The sequence below is a fragment of the Hylobates moloch genome, unplaced genomic scaffold, assembly GCF_009828535.3.
Source record: "Hylobates moloch isolate HMO894 unplaced genomic scaffold, HMol_V3 SCAFFOLD_19, whole genome shotgun sequence".
Taxonomy (NCBI): Eukaryota; Metazoa; Chordata; class Mammalia; order Primates; family Hylobatidae; genus Hylobates; species Hylobates moloch.
In genome coordinates this window covers 36,496,223-36,521,356 of record NW_026652294.1, presented here as the reverse complement: position 1 = coordinate 36,521,356, position 25,134 = coordinate 36,496,223, and the positions used below count along the sequence as shown (strand labels likewise).

Below are 25,134 nucleotides of genomic sequence, written 5' to 3'. Positions count from 1 at the left end.
GAACTCCTGGGCTCGAGAGCCTCCCACCTCGGCCTCCCAAAGTGCTGAGATTATAGGTGCCAGCCCTGGTGCCCAGCCCCAATTTGCATTTCAATGAGACTTTTTTCCCCCCCCTCTTTCCTAGGGGAAACTGGCTCTGGGAAGACAACTCAGATCCCTCAGTACCTGTATGAAGGAGGGATCAGCCGCCAGGGTATCATTGCTGTGACCCAGCCTCGTCGAGTAGCTGCCATCTCTCTTGCTACTAGAGTCTCAGATGAGAAGAGAACTGAACTCGGGAAGCTGGTACCTGGTTCCTTCTTTACTATTAGTACTTCTTGACTAAACAGCTCTCTCCCCGTGCCCACTGCCTTTTATTTTTCTAAACAAGACTTCTTTTACATAATGAGCTGCTTTCTTGCCTATTCTTCCGAGAGTTCTTTACTGGCTCCTGAGAGATCAGGGGCTCTGTTGGTCCCATGTGCTTTGGTCCCATGTGCTTTGCTTTCAAAATCTGTCATCAAGTTGGATAAATTAGTTGTTTTCCTTGAACATCTTAAGCCTTCAGTAACCTCTGTTAACTCTCTTATCTATATATCTTTCTAGAAAAATTGTAAGCATTATGCCAGTGTATATGTGAGTATTGAGAATGAGTCTCAGAACTGTATATAAGACAGATTTATTTGTGTGTGTGTACTCATTTCACGTAAAAATGTCTTAGATGTCTTTTCATATCTGTACATAGCTTCACATGAAACTTTTTTTTTTTTTTGGAGACAGTCTTGCTCTGTCACCCAGGCTGGAGTACAGTGGTGCAATCTTGGCTCACTGCAACCTCCGCCTCCCGAGTTCAAGCAATTCTCCTGCCTCAGCCTCCAGAGTAGCTGGGATTACAGGTGCACACCACCACACCCGGCTAATTTTTGTATTTTTTAGTAGAGACGGGGTTTGAGCGTGTTGGTCAGGCTGGTCTCATACTCCTGACCTCGTGATCCGCCTGCCTTGGCCTCCCAAAGTGCTGGGATTACAGATGTGAGCCACCACGCCCGGCCCATATGAAACTATTAAATAGCTTGAGGTAGAAGATTAAATAGCTTGAGGTAGAAGATTAATTTTTTTTTTTTTTTTTTGAGACAGAGTCACTCTCGCCCAGGCTGGAGTACAGTGGCACGATCTTGGCTCACTACAACCTCCGCCTCCCGGGTTTAAGTGATTCTCCTGCCTCAGCCTCCCGAGTAGCTGGGATTACAGGTGCCCGCCACCACACCCAGCTAATTTTTGTATTTTTTAGTAGAGACGGGGTTTGAGCATGTTGGTCAGGCTGGTCTCATACTCCTGACCTTGTGATCCGCTTGCCTTGGCCTCCCAAAGTGCTGCTATTACAGGTGTGAGCCACTGCGCCCGGCCCACATGAAACTATTAAATATCTTGAGGTAGAAGATTAATGTTTTTTTTTGTTGTTTGTTTGTTTGTTTGTTTGAGACAGAGTCGCTCTGTCGCCCAGGCTGGAGTGCAGTGGTGCGATCTCGTCTCACTGTAAGCTCTGCCTCCCAGGTTCATGCCATTCTCCTGCCTCAGCCTCCCAAGTAGCTGGGACTACAGGCACCTGCCACCATGCCCAGCTAATTTTTTGTATTTTTAGTGAGACAGGGTTTCACCGTGTTAGCCAGGATGGTCTCGATCTCCTGACCTCGTGATCCACCCGCCTCGGCCTCCCAAAGTGCTAGTATTACAGGCGTGAGCCACCGCACCCAGCCAGGTAGAAGGTTAATTTTAAATATTCCTTGTGATAGTTATATTAATTGCAGTTAAAGTAAACTTGACCATCGTCTCTCTCAAAAGCTAGACTGCATGCTTCCCAAGGGAGTGGGAAGCACTGGTGTTGGTCTTGTTCACTGTGGTAGTGCAAGTGCCCAACTTAGTGCCGGACACAGTGGGTGCTCAAGAAATGTTTGATGACTGATTAAATTGTTTCCCTGCACAGGTTGGCTATACAGTGCGCTTTGATGATGTCACCTCAGAAGACACCAGGATCAAGTTTCTGACAGATGGCATGCTTCTGCGTGAAGCAATTTCAGACTCTTTGCTTCGGAAGTACAGCTGCATCATTTTGGATGAAGCTCACGAACGGACTATCCACACAGATGTGCTCTTTGGAGTGGTGAAAGCTGCACAGAAGAGGAGAAAGGAACTAGGGAAACTTCCCCTGAAAGTATGAGGGAAACTTCCTCTGAAAGTATGAGGGAAACTTCCCCTGAAAGTGTGTGTAACACACGGAAGGAAACAGGCCTGGCCGGGCGCGGTGGCTCACGCCTGTAATCCCAGCACTTTGGGAGGCTGAGGCAGGTGGATCACCTGAGGTCAGGAGTTTGAGACCAGCCTGGCCAACATGGTGAAACCCCGTATCTACTAAAAATACAAAAATTAGCCAGGCGTGATGGCGCATGCCTGTCATTCCAGCTACTCGGGAGGTTAAGGCAGGAGAGTCACTTGAATCTGGGAGGCAGAAGTTGCAGTGAGCCGACATCATGCCACTGCACTCCAGCCTGGGCAACAAGACTGAAATTCCGTCTCGATTTTTTATTTATTTATTTATTTTTTTAGGCGGAGTCTTGCTCTGTCGCCCAGGCTGGAGTGCAGTGGCGCAATCTCAGCTCACTGCAAGCTCTGCCTCCTGGGTTCATGCCATTCTCCTGCCTCAGCCTCCCTAGTAGCTGGGACTACAGGCACCCGCCACCACGCCTGGCTAATTTTTTGTATTTTTAGTAGAGACGGGGTTTCACTGTGTTAGCCAGGAGGGTCTCAATCTCCTGACCTCATGATCCACCTGCCTCGGCCTCCCGAAGTGCTGGGATTACAGGCATGAGCCACTGCGCCCAGTGAAACTCCATCTCAAAAAAAAAAAAAAGGAAAGGAAAGGAAACAGGCCTGTGTGCTTTAGCAGGGTGTTTTCCTCTGCCTGTTCTGCTGAGAGCCTTGGAAGAAAGTTAACTATGATGGGGGTGGCACAGGCCTCAATCATCTGCTTTTGGGGCTTGAGAGGGACACGGAAAGGCCGTCCCACTGTTTGTTTCTGGTCCTCCTCTTCATTCTCTTATGCAGGTGATTGTGATGTCAGCTACGATGGATGTGGACCTGTTCTCTCAGTATTTCAACGGCGCCCCCGTCCTCTACCTAGAGGGTCGGCAGCATCCGATCCAGGTGTTTTACACCAAACAGCCTCAGAATGATTACCTGCATGCCGCGCTTGTCTCCGTCTTCCAGATCCACCAGGTATGGTGCCGGGGGCAAATTCCTGAAAAGTTCTCTTTTATCTTGCAAGTTGGTAGTGAGAATATTGAGCCTTGAAAAGGAAAGCTACTGAATAAAACAACTTTGTGAATTGTGTCATCAAGATGAATAAGGGGGCCATGTGCAGTGGCTCACGCCTGTGATCCCTGCACTTTGGGAGGCCAGGGCAGGTGGATCACCTGAGGTCAGGAGTTCAAGACCAGCCTGGCCAACATGGTGAAACCCTGTCTCTACTAAAAATACAGAAATTAGCCGGGCATGATGGCGGGTGCCTGTAATCCCAGCTACTCGGGATGCTGAGGTGGGAGAATTGCCTGAACCCGGGAGGCGGAGGTTGCAATGAGAGGAGATTGCACCACTGCACTCCAGCCTGGGCGACGACTCCATCTGGAAAAAAAAAAAAAAACACACACGATGAATAAGGAGTTCATTTATTGTGTCTAGATTTTTATCCTTTATTTATGATATCTCTTGATTTTCATTGAAAAGAAAAATTATTCAGCTCTGACCAGCAGCTTTCTTACACTGAGCCAGAAAATTTCCATGTTAAAGCAGTAGCTTACCAACTTTTCTTGATTATAACCGCCATTAAGAAGTACTTTTGGCTGGGCGTGGTGGCTCACGCCTGTAATCCCAGCACTTTGGGAGGCCGAGGCGGGTGGATCACGAAGTCAGGAGATCAAGACCCTCCTGACTAACACGGTGAAACCCCATCTGTACTAAAAATACAAAAAATTAGCCGGGCATGGTGGCGGGCGCCTGTAGTCCCAGCTACTTGGGAGACTGAGGCAGGAGAATGGCGTGAACCTGGGAGGCGGAGCTTGCAGTGAGCTGAGATCGCGCTACTGCACTCCAGCCTGGGTGACAGAGTGAGACGCTGTCTCAAAAAAAAAAAAAAGGTACTTTTTCTTTTGCAACCCAGTACGCTATACATATAACTGAAATAAGTCTATGAAACACTGCTTCTGGCCAGGCATGGTGGCTCACACCTGTAATCCCAATGCTTTGGGAGGCTAAAGCAGGAGGATCACTTGAGTCCAGGAGTTCAAGACCAGTCTGACAACATAGTAAAACCCTGTCTCTATAAAAAATTATAAAAATTATTTTTTAAAGAAGAAATACTGTGTCTTTTACTACATGTAGGGTACTCTGATATTTTGTACCTCATTTAAAGAAAATGTTGGCTGGGCACAGTAGCTCACACCTGTAATCCTAGCACTTTGGGAAGCAGAGGTGGGTAGGATTGCTTGAGCTCAAGAGTTTGAGACCAGCCTGGGCAACATAGCAAGACCTCATCTCTACTAAAAATAAAACAATCAGCCAGGTGTGGTGGTGCACGCCTGTAGTCCCAGCTACTTGGGATGCTGAGGTAGGAGGATCACTTAAGCCTGGAAGATTTTAAGGCCGCAGTGAACTATGATCACCGCACTTCAGCCTGGGAGACAGAGCAAGGTCCTATCACAAAAAAAGAAAAAGTTGACATTGGCCCAATAATGGGTTGCAACTTAGAGTTTCTTTTTTTTTAACTATATTAGGAGAATATTTAAAAATATTTTCTCATTTTATTAAACATTTACTTCAAAAATTTGAATCATTAAGTCACTTTTATTTAATTTGTATAAAATTTAATGTTTTTACCTTCCTATTAGCTTTCTGAGAAAATCCAGAGGCAAACTTTTAAAATTGATTTTTCTTTAATTAATTTACTTATTTAGAGACAGGGTCTCATTCTGTCACCCAGGCTGGAGCACGGTGGCATAATCATAACTCACTACAGCCTCCATCTCCTGGGCTCAAGCAGTCCTCCTGCCTTTGCCTCCTCAGTAGCTGGAACTATAGGCACACACCACTACACCTGGCTAATTTTCCTTTATGTTTTGTAGAGACAAGGTCTTGCTTTGTTGCCCAGGCTGGTCTCAAACTCCTGGTCTCAAGTGACTTTCCCGACTCAGCCTCCCAAAGCACTGGGATTGCAGATGTGAGAAACCGTGCCTGGTCAATTTTTATTTTAAAATAAGTGATGCCTATGGGGTTTAAAGTTTTAAAAAGTCAAGGAGTTTACAGTAAAAGGCTTACAATAAAAGAATAGCCGTTGTTTTTACTTCAAACATCCCAGATTTCTGCTGTTTAGGGCACCTACTTTCAATCTCGACATATTGCTTTCATATTTCCAAACTACCTTGCTTTGACCACTATTTCTTGAGTTATGGGTATCAGGCATCATATGCTAATTTCTTACCATGGTGACAAGAGTTAGAATGCCCCTCCCCAACCCCCTTTATCTCCAGCCTCTAGACAGTTCTATCATGTTTTTGTTTAGGTTTTTGTTTTTGAGGCAGGATCTTGCTATGTTGCCCAGGCTGGTCGGGAACTCCTGGGCTCAAGCAATCCTCCCACCTCAGCATTGGTAGTAGCTAGGACTACATGCTTGCACCCCTGTGTCTGGCCTGTTATGATGCTTTCTGAGTCTAGTATCAATGCTAACAATATTATGACCACACATTGCTAGTAGCACACCATCATCCCTATACCTTGTTTCTTGAACAACACCGTTGTGCAAACTTTCTGGGTAGCTCTGGCTCATTTTTTCCCAAATATTCCAACATCTCTCATGTGCCAGTCGTGTATAGTTCTGTGTTCAAGCACAGTCTGTCTTTTCAGAGTCCCTTATGCTGCTGTTCCAGTTGGGGCAGGTGGCTCGCCTCGGCCTTTGCGCAGTTGTCATCTTGACTCTTCCCTTTGTCACCATTTTCCCGCAGTGAAGCCCATGGCTTCCCAGTCTCCTGGCCATCCTGGGTGGGAGAGGGAGCTGGAGGGTTTGACCACACTATACTCAGACTTTGAACCAATCCCTGAGTTTTCACTCTCCTACATCTTAATTTGTAGTTTCCTCCCTCCAGCCAAGTCATCCAGCCCCTTTCCCCTCTCTCTTCCAAAATGAGTTGAGCCTCCTCATCTCTCATTGCCTTTTCTTTCTGAGACAGTAGCCTTTACTATTGTTTTCATAGTGTTTGGGGAAGAAGTCTGCCTTGTTCAACTGCAGAAAGCAAATGAGAATTTTTCATGAATGATGGCTGCTGGTGCATTAGGTTACCACTGGCTTTGATGAATTCTCCCGCTGATGAGGTTTTGACTGTTTTAGATTTTATCTTGTCTGTGTATACCTCTGAACATTTGTTCTGTTAATACTGGGCTGAAAAAAAAATACACATTAAAAAATACCTATTTTTACATATATATATACATAAACATACATATAATTATTAACATTTTTTTCTATTTATTTTGCCATTAGGCACTTGTTTTTTTTTTTTTTTTTGAGATGGAGTCTCACTGTGTCACCCAGGCTGGAGTGCAGTGACACGAGCGCGGCTCACTGCAACCTCTACCTCCCAGGTTCAAGTGATTCTTGTGCCTCAGCCTCCTGAGTATCTGGGATCACACCTAGCTAACTTTTGTATTTTTAATAGAGATGGGATTTCAGTGTGTTGGACAGGCTGGTCTCAAACTGCTGACCTCAACCCATTTGCCTGCCTCAGCCTCCCAAAGTGCTGGGGTTACAGGCATGAGCCACTACACCCAGTCCATCAAGCACTTCATTTTATTTTTTTTTGAGATGGAGTCTCGCTCTGTCACCCAGGTTGGAGTGCAGTGATACAATCTCGGCTCACTGCAACCTCCGCCTCCCACGTTCAAGTGATTCTTCTGCCTCAGCCTACTGAGTAGCTGGGATTACAGGCGTGCGCCACCACACCTGGCTAATTTTTTGTATTTTTAGTAGAGACACGGTTTCACCATGTTGGTCAAGCTGGTCTCGAACTCCTGACCTCAGGTGATCTGGCCGCCTCGGCGTCCCAAAGTGTCAAGCACTTTACATCAAACAAATTAATATATCTGATCAGAAATCAAAGAAAAATCAGGGCATTAGGTATGTCATTCACACTTGGGTGTTGTTCCCTTTGAAACCTCAGTATCTCAAGCAGTTGTCCAAGTATAGTGTATGTTTTGGGGCGTGTGAAAGTGCTTTTGATGGCATCATTCATTAAAGGCTCCTTTTCCAGCATGGCTGCGCCTGTTCATTTCCATGGATTAGGATTTCCCCAAGTTGCCTTCTGTTTTGTCAACTTCATTTTTCAAGATGCTTATAAAAGGAAGGAAGCTTCATGCAGATTTTATTTGCTTGCCTGATTATGCTTTTCATGGTATTGTTCTTGTTAGAAAAAACAATCTGATGATTTTCCTTCAAAATGTCATCACTTGGCCTATAAACATAGCTGGCTAACTCCTATATATTACAGTTTTGTTTTTTGTGTTTTTGAGTCAGGTTCTCATTCTGTCGCCCAGGCTGGAGTGCAGTGGCATGTGCCACCACCCCTGACCAATTTTAAAAAAAGTGTTTTGTAGAGATGGGATCTTGCTGCGTTGCCCAGGCTGGTCACAAACTCCTGGCTGCAAACGATCCTCCCACCTCGGCCTCCCAAAGTGCTGGGTTTACCGGCGTGAGCCATCACACCCAGCCTGTTAGCATTTACACACTGCTGGTAAGGGTTGTCTCCAAGCTAGACATCAACTTTTAGGCTCATTTATCTTTCCATAGTTAAGAGAAATAACTCTGGGAAACATCATCAATCACCATTGTCTTTTTCTGTGCAAGCTGCAGTTCTGTCAATGCCTAGTAAACCCACTCTCCCTTTTTTACAGGAAGCCCCTTCTTCACAGGACATCCTGGTGTTCCTCACTGGGCAGGAGGAGATCGAAGCCATGAGCAAGACGTGCCGAGACATTGCAAAGCACCTCCCAGACGGCTGCCCTGCGATGCTGGTCCTTCCTCTGTACGCCTCCCTGCCCTATGCACAGCAGCTCCGAGTCTTCCAAGGGGCCCCAAAGGTGAGTGCACGACCTCTTCTGTCCAGCCCTATTCTGGGCACCCAGATGGATCCACCGGTGAGGTCTGTGTACCTATTACCAGGCTCCAGATAAGGTGTATGGGATGGGATACCCAGGTGCCAGATCAGCGCATTGAGGAGGCGCAGGAATACCAATGCACGGTGACACATACAGCGCTCCTGTGATAGGAGCAGGGAGACAGTTGTTGGGATGAGGGAGAGTATAAACCAAAGCTGCAAGATAAATGAGTGACTTCTAAGGACCAGCATAAATTGCATTTGTCCATAGTGCCATTTATTGTGTGCCTTTGCCGTGCCAGGCACTGTGCTAGCATTTATATCCACTGTCTCTCATCCTCGTGGGAACCGGCAAGGCAGGTTATGATCCCATGGGGATCCTGAGGCCCCAAGAGGGGAAGGAACAATTGCTCAAGGGGGCGCATAGTAAGTCACTGGCAGGGCCACGATTCCAACCCACATCTACTTGCTTCTGATTCCTGTGCTTGTTCCACTACATCTCATTGCCTCAAATTGACCTTTAAGACTGCAGCGTCCCCTTCCCCTGCCCAGTTTAATGACCAACCATTAATATTAATGACTGCCATTAATAATGGAGTCATCTTTTCTTGGTCATGAGTGAATTATTGGAAATTAATGGTGAGAATATGTTTGAAGACTTCTGAATCATCCGTGTGTCAATGCAGCTTTTTGGTTTTCTTCCTCCTTTTAGGGCTATCGCAAAGTGATCATTTCAACCAACATCGCTGAAACCTCCATAACCATTACAGGAATAAAATATGTAGTTGACACGGGCATGGTTAAAGCAAAGAAGTATAACCCTGGTGAGAATTTGTAGTTCATGAATGTCTCTCCTGTGTCTAGTGAGCAGCCACTGAAACTGTAGTCCCACAGTTTTCCCCTGTTTCATGTTAGTAACTAACAAATTCAGGTGGCAGGCGCCATGAGTGAGATGACCTACACTCCAGGTCCGCAAAGGAGTCCCGAGGCAGGTATGTGAGACAGGAAGTAGAGGCAGGAAAGGAGAGCCCAGGTTGAGCAAACCTTGGCACACAGGGTCAGGGACCTGGGCAGAGGGCCTGGTACCCATCAGGAGTCGGCTGTAAGGCCAGGGACAGCTGGGTGTCAATCAAAGGCTGTCATCATAAACTGTATATATGGCTGGTTTGAGCTCCCAGGTTTCTCAGGAAGGAACCAGATCTCCTGGCTGAGGTGAGCCATGAAGGAGCACTGGCTTCTCCTAAGAAGGTGCAGTGGGGAGCTAACTTCAGGTCATCTTGACTCATGTCTGTTTTATACTTCGCTTTATTCCACAGAGGATTTGAGGCCACTGAAATTATTGCTCCCAGTTATGGAACTGAAGTGCTCTAGTAAACATTCGAGGGTCCTGACTTCCACAGATGTATCGTTTTGAGATGACATAGGTGAAAGAGCTTGGGTCTGCAGAATACACCTTTGTCAAGAAAATGAACCTCATTTACTGCTAGAAAACAGACATCACATTTTTTCTGTCTTACAACAGAACTGGGAGGGAGGATAAAGCACACAGGTGATTTGAGGCATTTAATTTCGTAGTCATCGATTGATAGTATGACCCCCATCCTAGTTTGCTGAAACTGTCCCAGTTTTAGCACCCAAAGTCCCACATCCCAGGAAACCCTCTGTCCCAAGCAAACTGGAGGGGTTGGCCGTCCTACCATCTAAGGCAAGACCTCGGAAACTACTCTTCTCGCCCCTTGCTGCATGCATGAGGTTTTTCTGATGTTTTTGTCACAGATTTCACACTGGGCTTATTGCAAAGCCTTGTTTCACTAGGGCCAAACCGCTGCGGAGCAACCAAGTTTTGTGCTGTCCATTGTGCTAGCCTTGAGGTTCTCTGGACCCCTGTGTTGCTGAAAGAACCACTGGTGTGCTTCTTTTTATCAACACTGTAGAAAGAGTTTGTTCATGTGATGAAGCACTAATGGGGCTCACTCTCCATCCAGACAGTGGTCTTGAGGTGTTAGCAGTGCAGCGGGTATCGAAGACGCAGGCTTGGCAGCGCACAGGGAGGGCTGGCAGAGAGGACAGTGGCATCTGTTACCGGCTCTACACGGAGGAGGAGTTTGAGAAGTTTGATAAGATGACCGTGCCAGAGATCCAGAGGTAGGCGCCAGTTGCTCCTGCACTGCTGCTGTTAGTCCCTATGTCTCTCCTGCTTGCCCAGAGCTGCAGTTTTTACTCACACTCCTCCATGAGGGGTTCCGACTCAATGGCAGAGGGATCAGGTCATGACCCTGGTCTCACGCTCTTCACAGGTGTAACCTGGCCAGTGTGATGCTTCAGCTTCTAGCAATGAAAGTCCCAAATGTGCTCACCTTTGACTTCATGTCCAAGCCATCTCCAGGTAAGTGAAATCCACAGTTTTGCAGAAGGTAGGTGAGGAGACAAACAACAACAAACGGACACTTCCAAAAAAATTAAGTATTTTGGTCATCTCATTTTGTTTATTTAATTTTGTGGATAACAACGTTAGTTATTAGAGAAGCATCTGAAAATCATGAAATGATAGATACATTGATTGACTTTTAAAGAGACAGGGTCTCACTGTGTGGCCCAGGTGGAGGTGCAGTGACTATTCACAGGCTCCATCACAGCCTCCAACTCCTGGGCTCCAGCGATCCCCCCACCTCAGCCTCCCAAGTAGCTGGGACCACAGGCATGTGCCAATGCTCCTAGCTATGAAACGATAGATTCTGTACTATCAGCACCATCAGTAAGGTTCCTTGACCTCTGGAACCAGTGAAGGTCATCATGCGAGTCCTTGGGATACTACAGAAATGTAATGAAATTGTACTTTCATCAGCGCAGGGACTGCAGAGACTATATTTCTTTGCCTTTAACTGGAATTTGATCAGTCTCTCCTGTTCATTAGTAATTTCTCTACAGAAGAAGAAAACAATTGGAAATCTTTATGATAGTGGCTTTGGCACCTGGCCTCTCATCAATGCACCATTTTCCTTTTCTTTTTTTTTTTGCCCCTCCCCGCCACCCCTTCTTAAGGAATGCAATTGGTTTAAAAAAGAAAGAAAGAAAACACAAAGTCACCAACTGATGGGTATACAAGGGTCCTGCCCTGATCCTCAGGTTCATAGTTTTCTTCCCCTAGAACAACCACTGGAACCATTTTCTAGTAGACTTCTAGAGCAAATGTATGCATACGTGAGTGTATGTAATGTGTTTAATTTTATTTATTTATTTATTTATTTTTGAGACAGGGTCTCACTCTGGTTGTCCAGGCTGGAGTGCAGTGGCGCATTCTCAGCCCACTGCAGCCTCAACCTCCCAGGCTCAGGTGATTCTCCCACATCAGCTTCCCGAGTAGCTGGGACTACAGGTGTGAGCCACCAAGCCCCCGCTGTAGTATGTTTTTGTTTTTGTTTTTGTTTTGAGACAGGGTCTCGCTCTGTTGCCCAGGCTGGAGTATAGTGGTGAGATCCCAGCTCACTGCAACCTCTGCCTGCCGGGTTCAAGTGATTCTCCTGCCTCAGCCTCCCGAGTAGCTAGGACTACAGGTGTGCACCACCGTGCCTGGCTAATTTTTGTATTTTTTTGTATAGATCGAGTTTCACTATGTTGACCAGGCCGGTCTTGAACTCCTGACCTCAGGTGGTCCGCCCACCTCAGTCTCCCAAAGTGCTAGGATTACAGGCGTGAGCCACCACACTTGGCCTGTAGTATGTTTTAAAACACAAATAGCAACACACATTGAGCATTGTTCTGTGCTTGATTTTTTTTCTTTCATTGTTAAATCCTTACAAACAAATGAAGAAGATACATAAGGTGTAAGGAATGGTTAAAATCTAACACCTGTGTACCCAGTTGAAGCCCCCAGGACTCCCCTGCCACCCGCTTGCCCTCGCCTCCTTCCACTCCTTTGAGGTACCCACTCTTCCACATTTTGTTTGTAATTGCCTTGCTTTTCTTTACTGTTTTACTATATGCGTATGTATCCCTAAACCACCTGTTGTTTGTAAGTTTATGTTAGTTATTCTTGAGTAAGCTGTTTTCATTCAGCTTGTTCCGTATAGTTTATTTGTGTTGATGCTTTTTCACACTAAGTGCTGTTCCATTCTGTGAATAAACCAAAATGCATTTATCCATCCTTCAATTTATAAATATTGCTTTAAAAAAGCAATGAGAAACACACTGCTTTTTTTCATTTAATACATTTTACAGATCACTCCTTATTGGGATGTATATATTTACTACATCCTTAGAAATGCTTTTTTATTCTTTAATAGTTAATATAGTTACATGGTCCAAAGTTTAAAAAATATAAAATAGTAAATAGTAATAATGTCCTTCTCACCCCCTTGTCTCCCAGCCTCCCAGCTGGCCCCTGAGACAACTGCTATTTCCATTGTTAGGTGTTTGGTTCTGGCGATATGGTCTCTGTGTGATGTATATCTGCAGGTGAAATTCGTAAGTGTAACATTGCTGGGTCAGATGTTACACTTTTAATGTGTATATTCAAAATCTACATACATATTTCCAAATTACAGGTCATTTAAAAAGAGAATTGAGGCTGGGCATGGTGGCTCACACCTGTAATCCTAGCACTTTGGGAGGCCAAGGCGGGCAGATCACCTGAGGTCAAGAGTTTGAGACCAGCCTGGTTAACATGGTGAAACCCCGTCTCACTAAAAATACAGAAATTAGCTGGGCACGGTAATGGGCGCCTGTGGTCCCAGCTACAGGGGAGGCTGAGGCAGGAGAATTGCTGGAACCCAGGAGGCAGAGGCTGCAATTAGCCAAGATCACGCCATTGCACTTCAGCATGGGCAACAGAGCAAGATTGTCTCAAAAAAGAAAAGGGAATTGAACTGAAGACAGTGATGTCATTCTTTGACAAGTGTGTCAAGGGGGCAGTGGCGGTTATGATTTTTGCTGTTGTTTGATGCAGAGTTATCAAAAGCTCCCAGAAATACTGAACTAGCTGCAACTTCATTTTTTTGGACTTTTGGCTCCTTTTTATGTCTCTGTTTCTTTAGATCACATTCAGGCGGCCATTGCCCAACTGGACCTGTTAGGTGCTCTTGAACATAAGGATGACCAGCTTACCCTGACTCCAATTGGAAGAAAGATGGCAGCATTTCCTTTAGAACCCAAATTTGCCAAAGTAAATGATACCCTCTCCTCGGTCCCCTTTCTGTACATTACAGTTAACTGTCCCAAAGTAGAACCATTTACCCAGTGCTTCTAGATTAATCTCACTTTTTCTCTTACGTAATTACCAACCCTAGTTTGCAAATAGCCCTGATTTATGTTCAGTGTGGGATTCAAAGATACGAAGCCAAGAGCCCCTACCCACAAGAAATTTGGAACTCTGTAGGGAAGGCAGTCACCTGTTTTATTGAATATTAAAGAGTGAAATAACACTAATGTACATCGCCATGGTTTTAGAAATACCTGCCCTTTAACTCCTTAGAAGGGAAGCTGCAAAAGCAATGTACAGAAATAGTGCATTCTAAAGCTAGGAGAAAGCTGGGTTTACACAATTTTAAATTTTGCTTTGCAGACCATCCTCATGTCCCCCAAATTTCACTGTACAGAGGAGATCCTGACCATTGTCTCCCTGCTGTCTGTGGACAGCGTCCTCCACAACCCTCCTTCCCGGCGAGAGGAAGTGCAAGGGGTCCGCAAGAAGTTCATATCCAGCGAGGGGGATCACATGACCCTGCTCAATATCTATCGGACCTTCAAAAACCTAGGTGGAAATAAGGTGAGCCTCGTCTTGCTCCTGTTCTCCAGCAATAGCTGCTTGTCTCTGCTATGTGCTTCCCTTTTTCTACTGAAGCCGTACAAAAAGTACACTTTCACTTTTTGGCTAAATTATCTAAAGAATCACAAAAAGAAAGCCAGACAGCATTTCAGAAATGCTTCAGTACTGGGAGGTACCAAAGAACTGTCATTCCGGTCTCTGTTCCGAATGTGTGTAACTCAACAAGACTTAAGTGACTCCCAACCCATCAAAACTTAATTGGAACTTAATCAAGTAATATGTCTAATCATGATAGTGTGTACCAATGAATGAGTACTTACTCTGAGCCAAGCCCCATGCTAAGCACTTTTTAATGTATGATCTCATTTATTCAGTAAAGTAATCCTAAGAAACGAGCACTATTATTATTTTTTATATTCATGAAACATGTAGTCATGGAAACAAAGCTTCGTGCAGTTGAAAAACTTGCCCAGGGCCAGGCACAGTGTCTCAAGCTTGTAATCCCAGCACTTTGGGAGGCCAGGACAGGTGGATCACTTGAGCCCAGGACTTCCAGACCAGCCTGGCCAACATGGCAAAACCCCGTCTCTACTAAAAATACAAGAATTAGGCGGGCATGGTTGTGCACACCTGTAGTCCCAGCTACTCGGGAGGCTGAGGCATGAGAATCATTTGAACCTGGGAGGCAGAAGTTGCAGTGAGCCAAGATCGTGCCACTGCACTCCAGCCTAGGTGAACAGAGTGAGACTCTATCTATCTACAAAAAAAGAAAAAAAGAAAAAAGAAGCCTTACATAAATTGGGCATTTCTGTTTTGTTTTCTGTGTCTGTTCATATCCTTTGTCCATTCTACTGGGTCATTGGTCTTTTTCTTAATGACTTGTAGAACTTTTAAAATCTATTCTGGAGATTCTAATCATTTATTGGGTATGATGAGACAAATATCCCAATCTGGGAAACTTTAAGTTTTTCTTTAGTTTAAATTATTAACGCTTTTCTTATAGTTCATGTTTTTTGATATAAAGATATTTTCCTACGTTCCTTTTTGGAACCTGAAGTTTTTTCTCTGAATTTAACTGTGTTCTAAAAATGTTGTTATGTTTTCTCTATAGAAATGAGAGGATTGTTAGCTGGGCATGGTGGCATGTGCAGGTAGTTCAAGCTATCTGGGAGGCTGAGGTGGGAGGATTGGTTTGCAGTGAGCTGTGATTGTATCACTGCACTCCAGCCTAGGGAACAGACCAAGACCCCGTCTCTGTGAACAAATAAATAGTGAATGAGTGGATTGTGATATCGCTGTTTCTCCTATTCAGGATTGGTGCAAAGAGAATTTTGTCAACAGCAAGAATATGATGCTGGTAGCAGAAGTCAGAGCACAGCTGAGGGACATCTGCTTAAAGGTATTGTCTGGTCCTAGTGTTCTGTGGGTGACAAAGCTGTCACTTCTTTCAAGGTAGAAATTTTGAAATTGCTTATTGCTAGTGATTATAAAAGGATTTCTCGGCCGGGCGCGGTGGCTCACGCTTGTAATCCCAGCACTTTGGGAGGCCGAGGCGGGCGGATCATGAAGTCAGGAGATCGAGACCACGGTGAAACCCCGTCTCTACTAAAAATACAAAAAAAATTAGCCGGGCGTGGTGGCGGGCGCCTGTAGTCCCAGCTACTCGGAGAGGCTGAGGCAGGAGAATGGCGTGAACCCGGGAGGCGGAGCTTGCAGTGAGCCGAGATCGCGCCACTGCACTCCAGCCTGGGTGACAGAGCAAGACTCCGTCTCAAAAAAAAAAAAGGATTTCTCATTGTAGAAAATTTCACAAATAAGAAAAAAGGAAGTTACCCACAATTCCACATCTCAGTAGTTTAGCCTATTTCCTAATAGCCTATTTTTATTGTATTTTTTTACATAGCAAATTATATGTGTAACTTATATTTGGTTTTATAATCTTTATAAGCATTTTCCAGTGTTAGAATTCTTCATAAGATTTTTTTTTAAGTGGGGATATCTGCATTATTTCCTTTTAGATTACCAAAGTCGTGTATAGTATTTGACACAATGCAGAAAATAGTGATTTATAATGTAGAAAGTTTAAAAGTCTCCCATAATCCTGCCCCTCCAGAGATAACTACTGTTAACAGTTTGGGGTAGATCCTTCTAGAATTTGTTTCTGTGTATGTATATTTTTGTGCATGTCTCTGTGCCTGTGTGTGAGCACACACATACACGGATACATGTGTATGAGGTACATGTTCCACAACTTCCTTTCTTTCACATGGCATATTTCTTTCTTTCTTTCTTTCTTTCCTTTTTATTATTTGAGACAGAGTCTTGCTCTGTCACCCAGGCTGGAGTGCAGTGGTACCATCTCGGCTCACCACAGCCTCCACTCACCGCAACCTCTGCCTCCCGAGTTCAAGTGATTGTCCTGCCTCAGCCTCCCGAGTAGCTGGGATTACAGGCATGCGTCACCACGCCTGGCTAATTTTTGTATTTTTAGTAGAGACGGGGTTTCACCATGTTGGCCAGGCTGGTCTCGAACTCCTGACCTCAGGTGATTGGCCCGCCTCAGCCTCCCAAAGTGCTGGGATTCCAGGCATGAGCCACTGCGCCCAGCCTCACATGCGTATTTCTCGAATCCTTCCTGTGGCTGGGCTTTCAGTGCTGCATGTGTCTGGCTCATTCATTTTAGTGATTTCGTAGCATTTCATTCTATTCGCTGCAGTTTATTTAAGCCTCTAATAATGGTCATTTAGGTTCTGTTGTAGTGACCATCCTCCATATGTGCTGTGGTGCACACAGAATTAATTTCTAGATGGGAGAATTTGGATTTTGTTAGATATTGCCAAAGTGTCCACCACAAAGTGCTTTTTTTCTTTTTTTTTCTTTTTTTTGAGATGGAGTTTTGCTCTTGTTGCCCAGGCTGGAGTGCAGTGCTGCGATCTCGGCTTACCGCAACCTCCGCCTCCCGGGTTCAAGCAATTCTCCTGCCCCAGCCTCCTGAGTAGCTGGGACTACAGGCATGAGCCACCACGCCTGGCTAATATTTTGTATTTTTAGTAGAGACGAGGTTTCACCATGTTAGCCAGGATAGTTTTGGCCTCCCAAACTGCTGGGATTACAGGCATGAGCCACCACACCTGGCCTAATTTTTTGTATTTTTAGTAGAGACGGGGTTTCACTATGTTGGCCAGGCTGGTCTCGAACTCCTGACCTCAGGCGATCCACCCACCTCGGCCTGCCAAAGTGCTGGGATTCCAGGTGTGAGCCACTGTGCCCGGCCTACAAAGTTTTATATTAGCTTTTTATTCCCTCTTAGAGTACATGGTGTTTTAAAGAGCCGTCATGGTATATTTAATGCTTGCATGACACTCCACATTTTATGTCAGAGATAGAGGGTAGTGTAAGTGTTCTTTTGCTGTTGATCACTGAGACAGTGTCCGTGTTTTTGCTGTTGTCATAAGCACTCTGTGGTGAATGTCTTGTGCCCCCTCAGTGCGGAGGTTGCTGGGAGACAGTCACAGCCTGTACCCAGGCCTGTGTCTGATGCCAACGGCCTATGGTTAGCACTAGAGCTGTTTCTTCTCTTAGTAGCCTATTGTATTCTGTCTTCCACACATTTTTTCAAACTGCTTTTGTATTTGAACAGTTTCCTGCCAGTCTGTCCCTTGGCTTTGTAAGTTTTCTCAATTTATTATTGACAGTAGAAATGGTGCTTCTCTATTAGTTCTGAATTTAGGACCCTGTAGTGGCCAGGGATACCTCTCATTATATGCCAGGCACTGGTCAAGGTCCTGAGACTTTACAGACATGCCTACTCAGTAACTAAGTAATAATCTAGACAGTGACCTGACATACATACGCTCATGCCAGGAGGCCATCAAATTAAAATAGTCACTATCATTTATGAAGCGTTTGTTCAGCACTGTTCTGAGTACTTTTTATGTGATTGCCTTATTTAAACTTCTCATTTCTTTTTTTTTTCTTTTTTAACTCAGACCTTAACCCAAAGGATAAAATCCTCATTTCAACCTATAAGATTGATTCTCTTGTTATTCCCATTTTACAAATGATGAAACTAAGCCTAATCAGGTTAAATAATTTGCCCCAAATCACTCAGCCAGTGAGTGCTAAAGCTGATAGTCTGGAAGGAGAGACCACCAGTTAGCCTCTGGGGCTTCCTGGAGGTGGTGACAACTGAGCTAGATCTTGACAGATGAGGAGATAAAAGAGTATCTTCCAGGCCAGGTGTGGTGGCTGGCTTATGCCTCTAGTCCCAGCACTTTGGGAGGCCCAGGCAGGTGGATTGCTTGAGGCCAGGAGTTCGAAATCAGCCTGACCAACATGGTGAAACCCCATCTCTGCTAAAAATACAAAAATAAGCCGAGTGTGGTGGTGCATGCCTATAATCCCAGCTACTCAGGAGGCCGAGGCATAAGAATAGCTTGAACCCGGGAGGCAGAGGTTGCAGCAAGCTGGGATTGTGCCACTGCACTCCAGCCTGGGCAACAGAGGGAGACCCTGTCTCTTAAAAAAAAAAAAATATCTTCTTCAGGCATAGATCAGCTGATTGTCAACAACAGAAACCCTAGAGCCATCATAAAGGACAAAAGAAAGATTTTTCCCAGGATGGAAAGGTATCTGAGAACCTATATGCAGGAAATAGAGTCACAGGAACTAGAAAAAGCCTGCAGGAGCCAGGGCTGCCGCTTTCTCTGGACCTGCTGCTTCTCTTGCTTTGAGTGCCCTCTCCGTGCCTCCTTCCCTTTTCTCACCTTTACCTCCGCATGGAAGTGATTGCTCTGCATGGCCCCTCCACTCAAAAGCCCAGCAGAGATTGACAAGTTTTCCAGTTTCAAACCTAAAAGATGCCTGGAAGAGAAAAGCTGGCCAGCTTAGGCCCAGCGTGTGTGTACCAGTGGTTTGTTCATCTGTACCCAGGGGCGTAGGTTACATGACCCACTCATCAAGAGCAGTAGAACAAGGACATTGACTGGTGACTGACATTTCCTCTGATGAGACAAAGGCAGCATTTCTACCAAGAGTAGCAAATGTGAAGGCACAGATAGGAATCATGAAACGGGGTGAGGAAAGAGAAGGCAGCCAACTGTGGGGGACCATGGAGTGTCTAAATAAGAGTGGTGAGGCCGGGCGCGGTGGCTCACACCTGTAATCCCAGCACTTTGGGAGGCTGAGGCGGGCAGATCACCTGAGATCAGGAGTTCGAGACCAGCCTGACCAACATGGTGAAACCCCGTTTCTACTAAAAATACAAAAATTAGCCAGGCGTGGTGGCAGGCGCCTGTAATCCCAGCTACTTGGGAGGCTAAGGCAGGAGAATAGCTTGAACCTGGGAGGTGGAGGTTGCCGTGAGCTGAGATCATGCCATTACACTCCAGCCTGGGTGACAGAGAGAGACTCAGCCTCAAAAAAAAAAAAAAAAGAAAGAAAAAGAGCGGTGAGAGGAAAGACAGGCGAGCGGCTCAGGGTGGCTCCTTCGTGGCTTCACCATGGGAAGTTTGCATTGTTTTGCAAGGAGCAATAGAGACATTGTTGAAGGTATTTGAGTGGATGAAGAGTGATTTGAGTTGTGCTTTAGGTAGATTAGCTTGGCAGCAGCGTGTAAGGTGAATCGGAGTGAGGAGATGGTGAGATAGTCAAAGCGAGAGGGAAGGGCCTTTCCTTTCTGGGCTGTCCTGATGGAATTTAGGTGAGGGGTGGGTCACCCAACCTGCCTGTGGTCTGGTGGCTAATGTGAGCACCTCCCTCCCAGCCCTGCCTTTACAGGCAGTAGTTTTCCCTGTTTCTGGTCTGTCCTCCAGCTGGGCCTTCTTCCCCTGACCTCGCTGACCCTTGATGACCACCTCCGAATGTCAGAATCCACTTTGTTAGGCTCACAATGTGGGCTGCATTTGCCCCAATGGGTCCTGTTGCCCCAACACACTGTGTAGTGCTGACCAGTGTTTACGTGTGGGGTCGGCTCCATTCCTCGCTTTCTCCCGAAACAGATGTCAATGCCAATCGCGTCATCCCGAGGAGACATGGAGAGTGTCCGCCGCTGCCTGGCTCACAGCCTCTTCATGAGCACCGCTGAGCTTCAGCCAGACGGCACCTATGCCACCACGGACACCCACCAGCCGGTGGCCATCCACCCCTCGTCTGTCCTCTTCCACTGCAAGCCGGCCTGCGTCGTGTACACTGAGCTGCTCTACACTAACAAGTGCTACATGCGGGACCTCTGTGTTGTGGATGCAGAGTGGCTTTACGAGGCTGCCCCTGAGTACTTTAGGAGGAAGCTGAGAACCGCCAGAAACTGAGCCGCCCCAGGATGCCACCAGAATTGCTGGTCCCTGGGAGCTTGGACTATGGTTGTCCTCACAGCAGGCTTCCAGGTTGGCGCTTAGAGAAGCCTTGGAATCAGCTGAAGGTGCCTGACTTCCAGGAGCGTGAAAGCATCTTTGCTCAACTCCTGGGACTGAACCATATAGACATGGACATATCATTCGTACCTGGAAACTTCAAAATTATGCTTTTGGTTCTTACTGGGTGACTTTGACTTAATTAACACCCGAGCCTCAGTTTTCTCATCTGCCAAATGGGAGTAATGATAATAATCCTTATAAAATTGGGTTCGTAAAGTTTAGAGAAAAGGAATGGAAAGTACCCAGAACTATGCCTGGAGCACGACACACGTACAATGAGTTGGGAGCCGTTAGGCTGAAAGTTACTGCTTTCCACATGATGTGAATTAAGTACAGCAACATCCCAAGTTCTTGTGACTGAGGGAGATTTTCTGGAAGGGCCACAGGAGGTTGCGGAGCTTGGATGTTGCCCTTGGTTCTTGTTTAGTGTCTCTCTCTCTGTATGCAGTTTTAAAATAGAAAACACAACAGACTTCTGTAGAAGTTTCCAGAGGGAGGTGCTGTTATCTCGTACCTCCTGGGATGGCGATCCCTACTGAAAGCTTGTGTCTCAGGGTGGGCCGCTCTGTGTCTGTCTCCAAGCAGAGACCAGTAAAGGAGCCTCCTGGTCCTCGGTGCGTGACCCTGTCAGTGCTTTCAGGAGACATGTAAGCTTCCTGGGTGAAGGTTGATTTGTACCTTCTAAATCCTGTCACGTGTAGACATGGGAAACTGACCTTTCAGTGTTTTGTGTGTGTAGATGACTCCCACATACACAGTTGCCATTTTTCCCTCTAACTGGGCACCAGTGAACATGTGGGCATGAGGGGTGACTCTGCGTACCATTTCAGCTGTTTCTTTTTGGGCAGACCCCTGGTCAGAGGTGGTGGGGGTGGGGGAGGGAGAGGGGTACCTAGAACCCAGAGAACACTGGCTTATGCCAGATACCACACCACATCTGCGCTTACATTCTTGTATCTTTTTTGGTGTGTGGGCGGCGGGCGGGGGCGGTTCAGTGAAGTCTGGAAGACCTGCTGGACAAATTCTAAAAGAGCTAGAGCTGTAACACTTATTCTTGCATCTTATTAATTTTCTATGATAGTTTTTCCTTCTTCGTGGGGACTTCGGGACAATCTGGCTTTGCTGCTTTCTAACTGCTATAGGCACCTCTCTCTAACCCTCATTGTCAGAGGGAATTGGAGGATCTCCACAGTCTCTTCCTGTTCTGATATTCTGGGCAGAGAAAAGGCACTAACAGTTCCTCTTAGCTATTTAATTATCAGAAGCAAGTAATCTTTCCCCAGATAATGTTTTGCCCTAGAAGAAGCCGAGATTTAGCTCTTTTATTGTGCTTACTTGGTCCAAACACATCTGTGGGGTGTTTTGTCATTTCTTAATGAATGAATCATAGTTATAACCAGGGGCCAAACTGCCCAAGAGGCTCTTCAGAGATCATGGACGGTCTCTTTCTGGAAGCTGTGGCCTGGCGGAGCAGCCCCATTCCAGGGTCCCATCTGTCCGGAGTTGTGTATGTCAAGTCCGGCTCAGTCTTTATTTCCAACGCTAGCCGTGGTCCTGTGCAGTCAAGCTCTCAGCTAGTATTTAGGGCTGTCAGAAATGGTTATACATGGACGAAATAAGATCTGACAGCTCCTATATACCTTATCTTACGGAATTTTTAAACTTTGAACCAGTTCTTCCACTTACTGACTTGTTACCATTGCTGACTTTCTGAAAAGTTTTCCAGTTTGTTTGTTTTTTTTTTCAGTAGGGGATTAGGATGTTTAGTCCTACTTGGTAAGAAAAAGTATTGCATTTTTAATAAATCATTCATAGTGCTGGTAAAAAAAAAAAAATTGGGGGGTGGCCAGGTGCAGTGGCTCACACCTGTAATCCCAGCACTTTGGGAGGCCGAGGCGGGCGGATCACCTCATGCCTGTAATCCCAGCACTGGGATGGGAGGCCGAGGTGGGTGGATTGCTTGAGAAGTTCAAGACCAGCCTGGCCAACATGGCAAAACCCCGTCTCTACTAAAAATACAAAACTTAGCTGGGCGTCATGGTACACACCTGTAATCCTAGCTACCCAGGAGGCTGAGGCACAAGAATTGCTTGAACTTGGGAGGCAGAGTTTGCAGTGAGCCAAGATCACGCCACTGCATTCCAGCCTGGCCGACAGTGCGAGACTGTCTCAGAAAAAAAAAGAAAAAGAAAAAACTTGGGGTAATTTATGTCCAGCTTAAGTACCTGAACAGTTTCCAGAAATGTATATATTTTTTCTAAGAGGCAAAGGATGTAAACAGCTTCTAAGTAGCTTTAATGTTTCTGTACAGAAATATGTTTATCACTGTAACATTGTGGTAGAGTTTTAATACAGTATTTAGTTTTTTATTGGGCTTTTTAAAAAAGTTAACTTTTAACATAGCTGCTCAGGGATTTAATCAGATTGGAAAACTCATTCTGACTCCACATATTGCTACAAAGAAATACATCGTTGTTTATATTGAGCTGCAGGGGATAGTACACTTTAAACTTAAGAAAGTTAAATGTTTCACAATAACATTGCAATATCATCTTCAGCTACTCTTTTTCAATTGGTAAAATCTCTGATGGTGTGATACCTCTTTGCCAACCTATGAAACCCATATCTGGAAGAGTCACCAGCTCCCATGAGCAGCTTCATGTAAATAGATGCACTCCAAGCAGACTGCATGCCTCAGGTGTCTGTCTTCTAGTAATCATGGAGTGTGCAACACCCAGAGTAACACTACAAGGGGCAGGACTGCAAACAGCAGGTCCTGGCTAAAAACCCTTAATGCTGCATTGCTGCCAGTTGTAAAGAGATGCCTGCATGGAGGCAAGTTTTGCCCTGTGGGTGAAACTGATGATGTACTGTACTGTCATATATAAATCCACTAAATCCAGCCACCAGGAACTGCCTGGAACTGTGGCCATGCATTCTTTTTTTCTTTAAAGACCAGTGTGATAGTAGGCCATGCATCTGAGATACGATATTCCTTGGCAACTAGAGGGAGAAAAAAAATCAAGTAGGTTCAGGCTTATGTTGTATTTTGAGAGTCTGGTTTTCTTTGAACAGAAATAACTCTACAGAAAGCTCTTGTAAATAATGCTCAAATTTGCACCCAACGATCAAATCCATTAAAAATGAATCTTGTATATAATTTGTATGGCTTGTTTCTTGGGTCTCTTTTCCGTTATTCATAGAAAATTATTTAGAAAATATTAAGTGTTAGTCTTATCATGAGTTAGTAAGACATACCTTCTTAGTAGCTTATATGTCCTGTATATCCTGGGAAGGTAGGATTGTTGATTCTTAATCTAAATCTGAACCCCGTCTTTGGGTTATATTAATTTACTGGAGCAACTCACAGAACTCAGGGAAACACACTTACCGGTTTCATACAAAAGATATGACCAAGGATACAGATAAGGAGATGAGCAGGGTGGGGAATGGGGAAGAAGCTCCGAGCTTCCATGCCTTCCCTGGGCCACCACCCTCCAGGAACCTCCATGTATTCAGCTATCAGAGGCTCTCCAAACCCTGTCCTCGGGTTTTTATGGAAGCTTCTGGACTTATCTAAATGATATAAGCTGGCTTCTTGTCCCCAGAAAAATGATGTTCCATTAGAACTTGGATGCAAGGTTGGAGGTGCAGAGAGGGAAGGTCACAGAAATTAATCATGGATCCTGCCCTTGAAGATGTCCCAGTCTGGTTGGGTTTAACCTGGTTAAAGCAGCAATGCCAGGAGGTTCCTGTTGAAAAGAGAATGAAGCATATGGGCTGGGTGCGCACTGAGTTCCCAGCCGGTGGAAAAGAGGTTCTAGGAAGGCCTCTTTCAGGAAAACCCTCAGACTTTCCTTTGCTCTCACAACAATCAACACAGAGGACTTCTGTGACCAAAGGTTTGGGTTTTTTCCCTCCACACTAAGCAGCAGACACCAGCTGGGTGTCCTCCAATTCAATCCCAACAGTATCTACCTGGAGATAGTATCAGATCCCATAGGTTGAGGGCTCAGTCCCCAAGACCGCCCCCACCTTCAGACAGCAATGGCAAGTCTGGGCCTCCGAAACTTCCGACCAACGCGCTTCAAGTTGGGGTTCCCACGACCCACCTCTTTGGGTTATATTAACTCCCTGGAGCAGCTCACAGAACTCAGGGAAACACATTCACCCGTTTCATATAAAGGATATGACCAAGGATACAGATGAGATGAGCAGGGTGTGGAATGGGGAAGAAGCTCCGAGGTTCCTTGCCTACCCTGGGCCACCACCCTCCAGGAACCTCCACGTATTCAGCTATCAGAGGGTCTGCAAACCCTCTCCTCTTGGGTTTTTAAGGAAGCTTCTGGACATCAGCATCCCTTCCCCCAGGATATAGGGTGGGACCTTCTCTGGGAAGGGACTTAAGACCCATAATTAGAAATGTGGGAGGAGATTAGAGTCCTGCTTTGGGCCAGGTAAAAGGAGGGCAGAATAAGGGGAGACAGAGTCTGTTTCCTGAGGCCTAACACACCCAACATTATCACAGAACATTGTAACAAGGGCTATGGGAGTTACGACCCAGGAACTGTGGATGAAAACAAATAAATATATATATCATAACATCACAGCCTCCTAGAGGAAAATGACCGTGGAAGGGTCTGGTGAGAGCTGGCGGGAGACAAGAGTGCATTCCACGCAGCCCAAAAGCCTGGCGTGCTTTGAGAACAGTAGGTGGAAAGTGGGTAAGCGGCCACTAGAGAGAATTAAACAGCTTCGGACAGCGGACTCAGGCCAGCGCAGC

At 45.7% G+C, this 25,134-nt stretch overlaps 1 protein-coding gene and 1 non-coding gene across 3 annotated transcripts in view; one reads left to right on the top strand and one right to left on the bottom strand.

Annotated features, from left to right (window-relative positions):
* DHX33 (DEAH-box helicase 33) overlaps positions 1-23,506 on the top strand; it is a 28,636-nt gene extending 5,130 nt beyond the window's left edge. Inside the window, exons 2-12 of one of the 2 annotated variants that reach the window (XM_032138392.2) lie at positions 125-285; positions 1,964-2,191; positions 3,082-3,252; positions 7,972-8,157; positions 8,887-8,998; positions 10,160-10,319; positions 10,472-10,560; positions 13,208-13,335; positions 13,735-13,938; positions 15,251-15,337; positions 19,938-23,506. In XM_032138392.2, the coding sequence (XP_031994283.1) occupies positions 125-285; positions 1,964-2,191; positions 3,082-3,252; positions 7,972-8,157; positions 8,887-8,998; positions 10,160-10,319; positions 10,472-10,560; positions 13,208-13,335; positions 13,735-13,938; positions 15,251-15,337; positions 19,938-20,246 (1,835 nt within the window). In that variant the 3' untranslated portion in view covers positions 20,247-23,506. The remainder of the gene's footprint in view (positions 1-124; positions 286-1,963; positions 2,192-3,081; positions 3,253-7,971; positions 8,158-8,886; positions 8,999-10,159; positions 10,320-10,471; positions 10,561-13,207; positions 13,336-13,734; positions 13,939-15,250; positions 15,338-19,937) is intronic. The other variant, XM_032138393.2, reaches the window with a different exon arrangement.
* On the bottom strand, positions 21,334-21,395 carry LOC116459501 (U7 small nuclear RNA). The gene has a single exon (XR_004245556.1). It is a non-coding gene; the product is annotated as a U7 small nuclear RNA (small nuclear RNA).
* Positions 23,507-25,134: the final 1,628 nt, after the last annotated feature.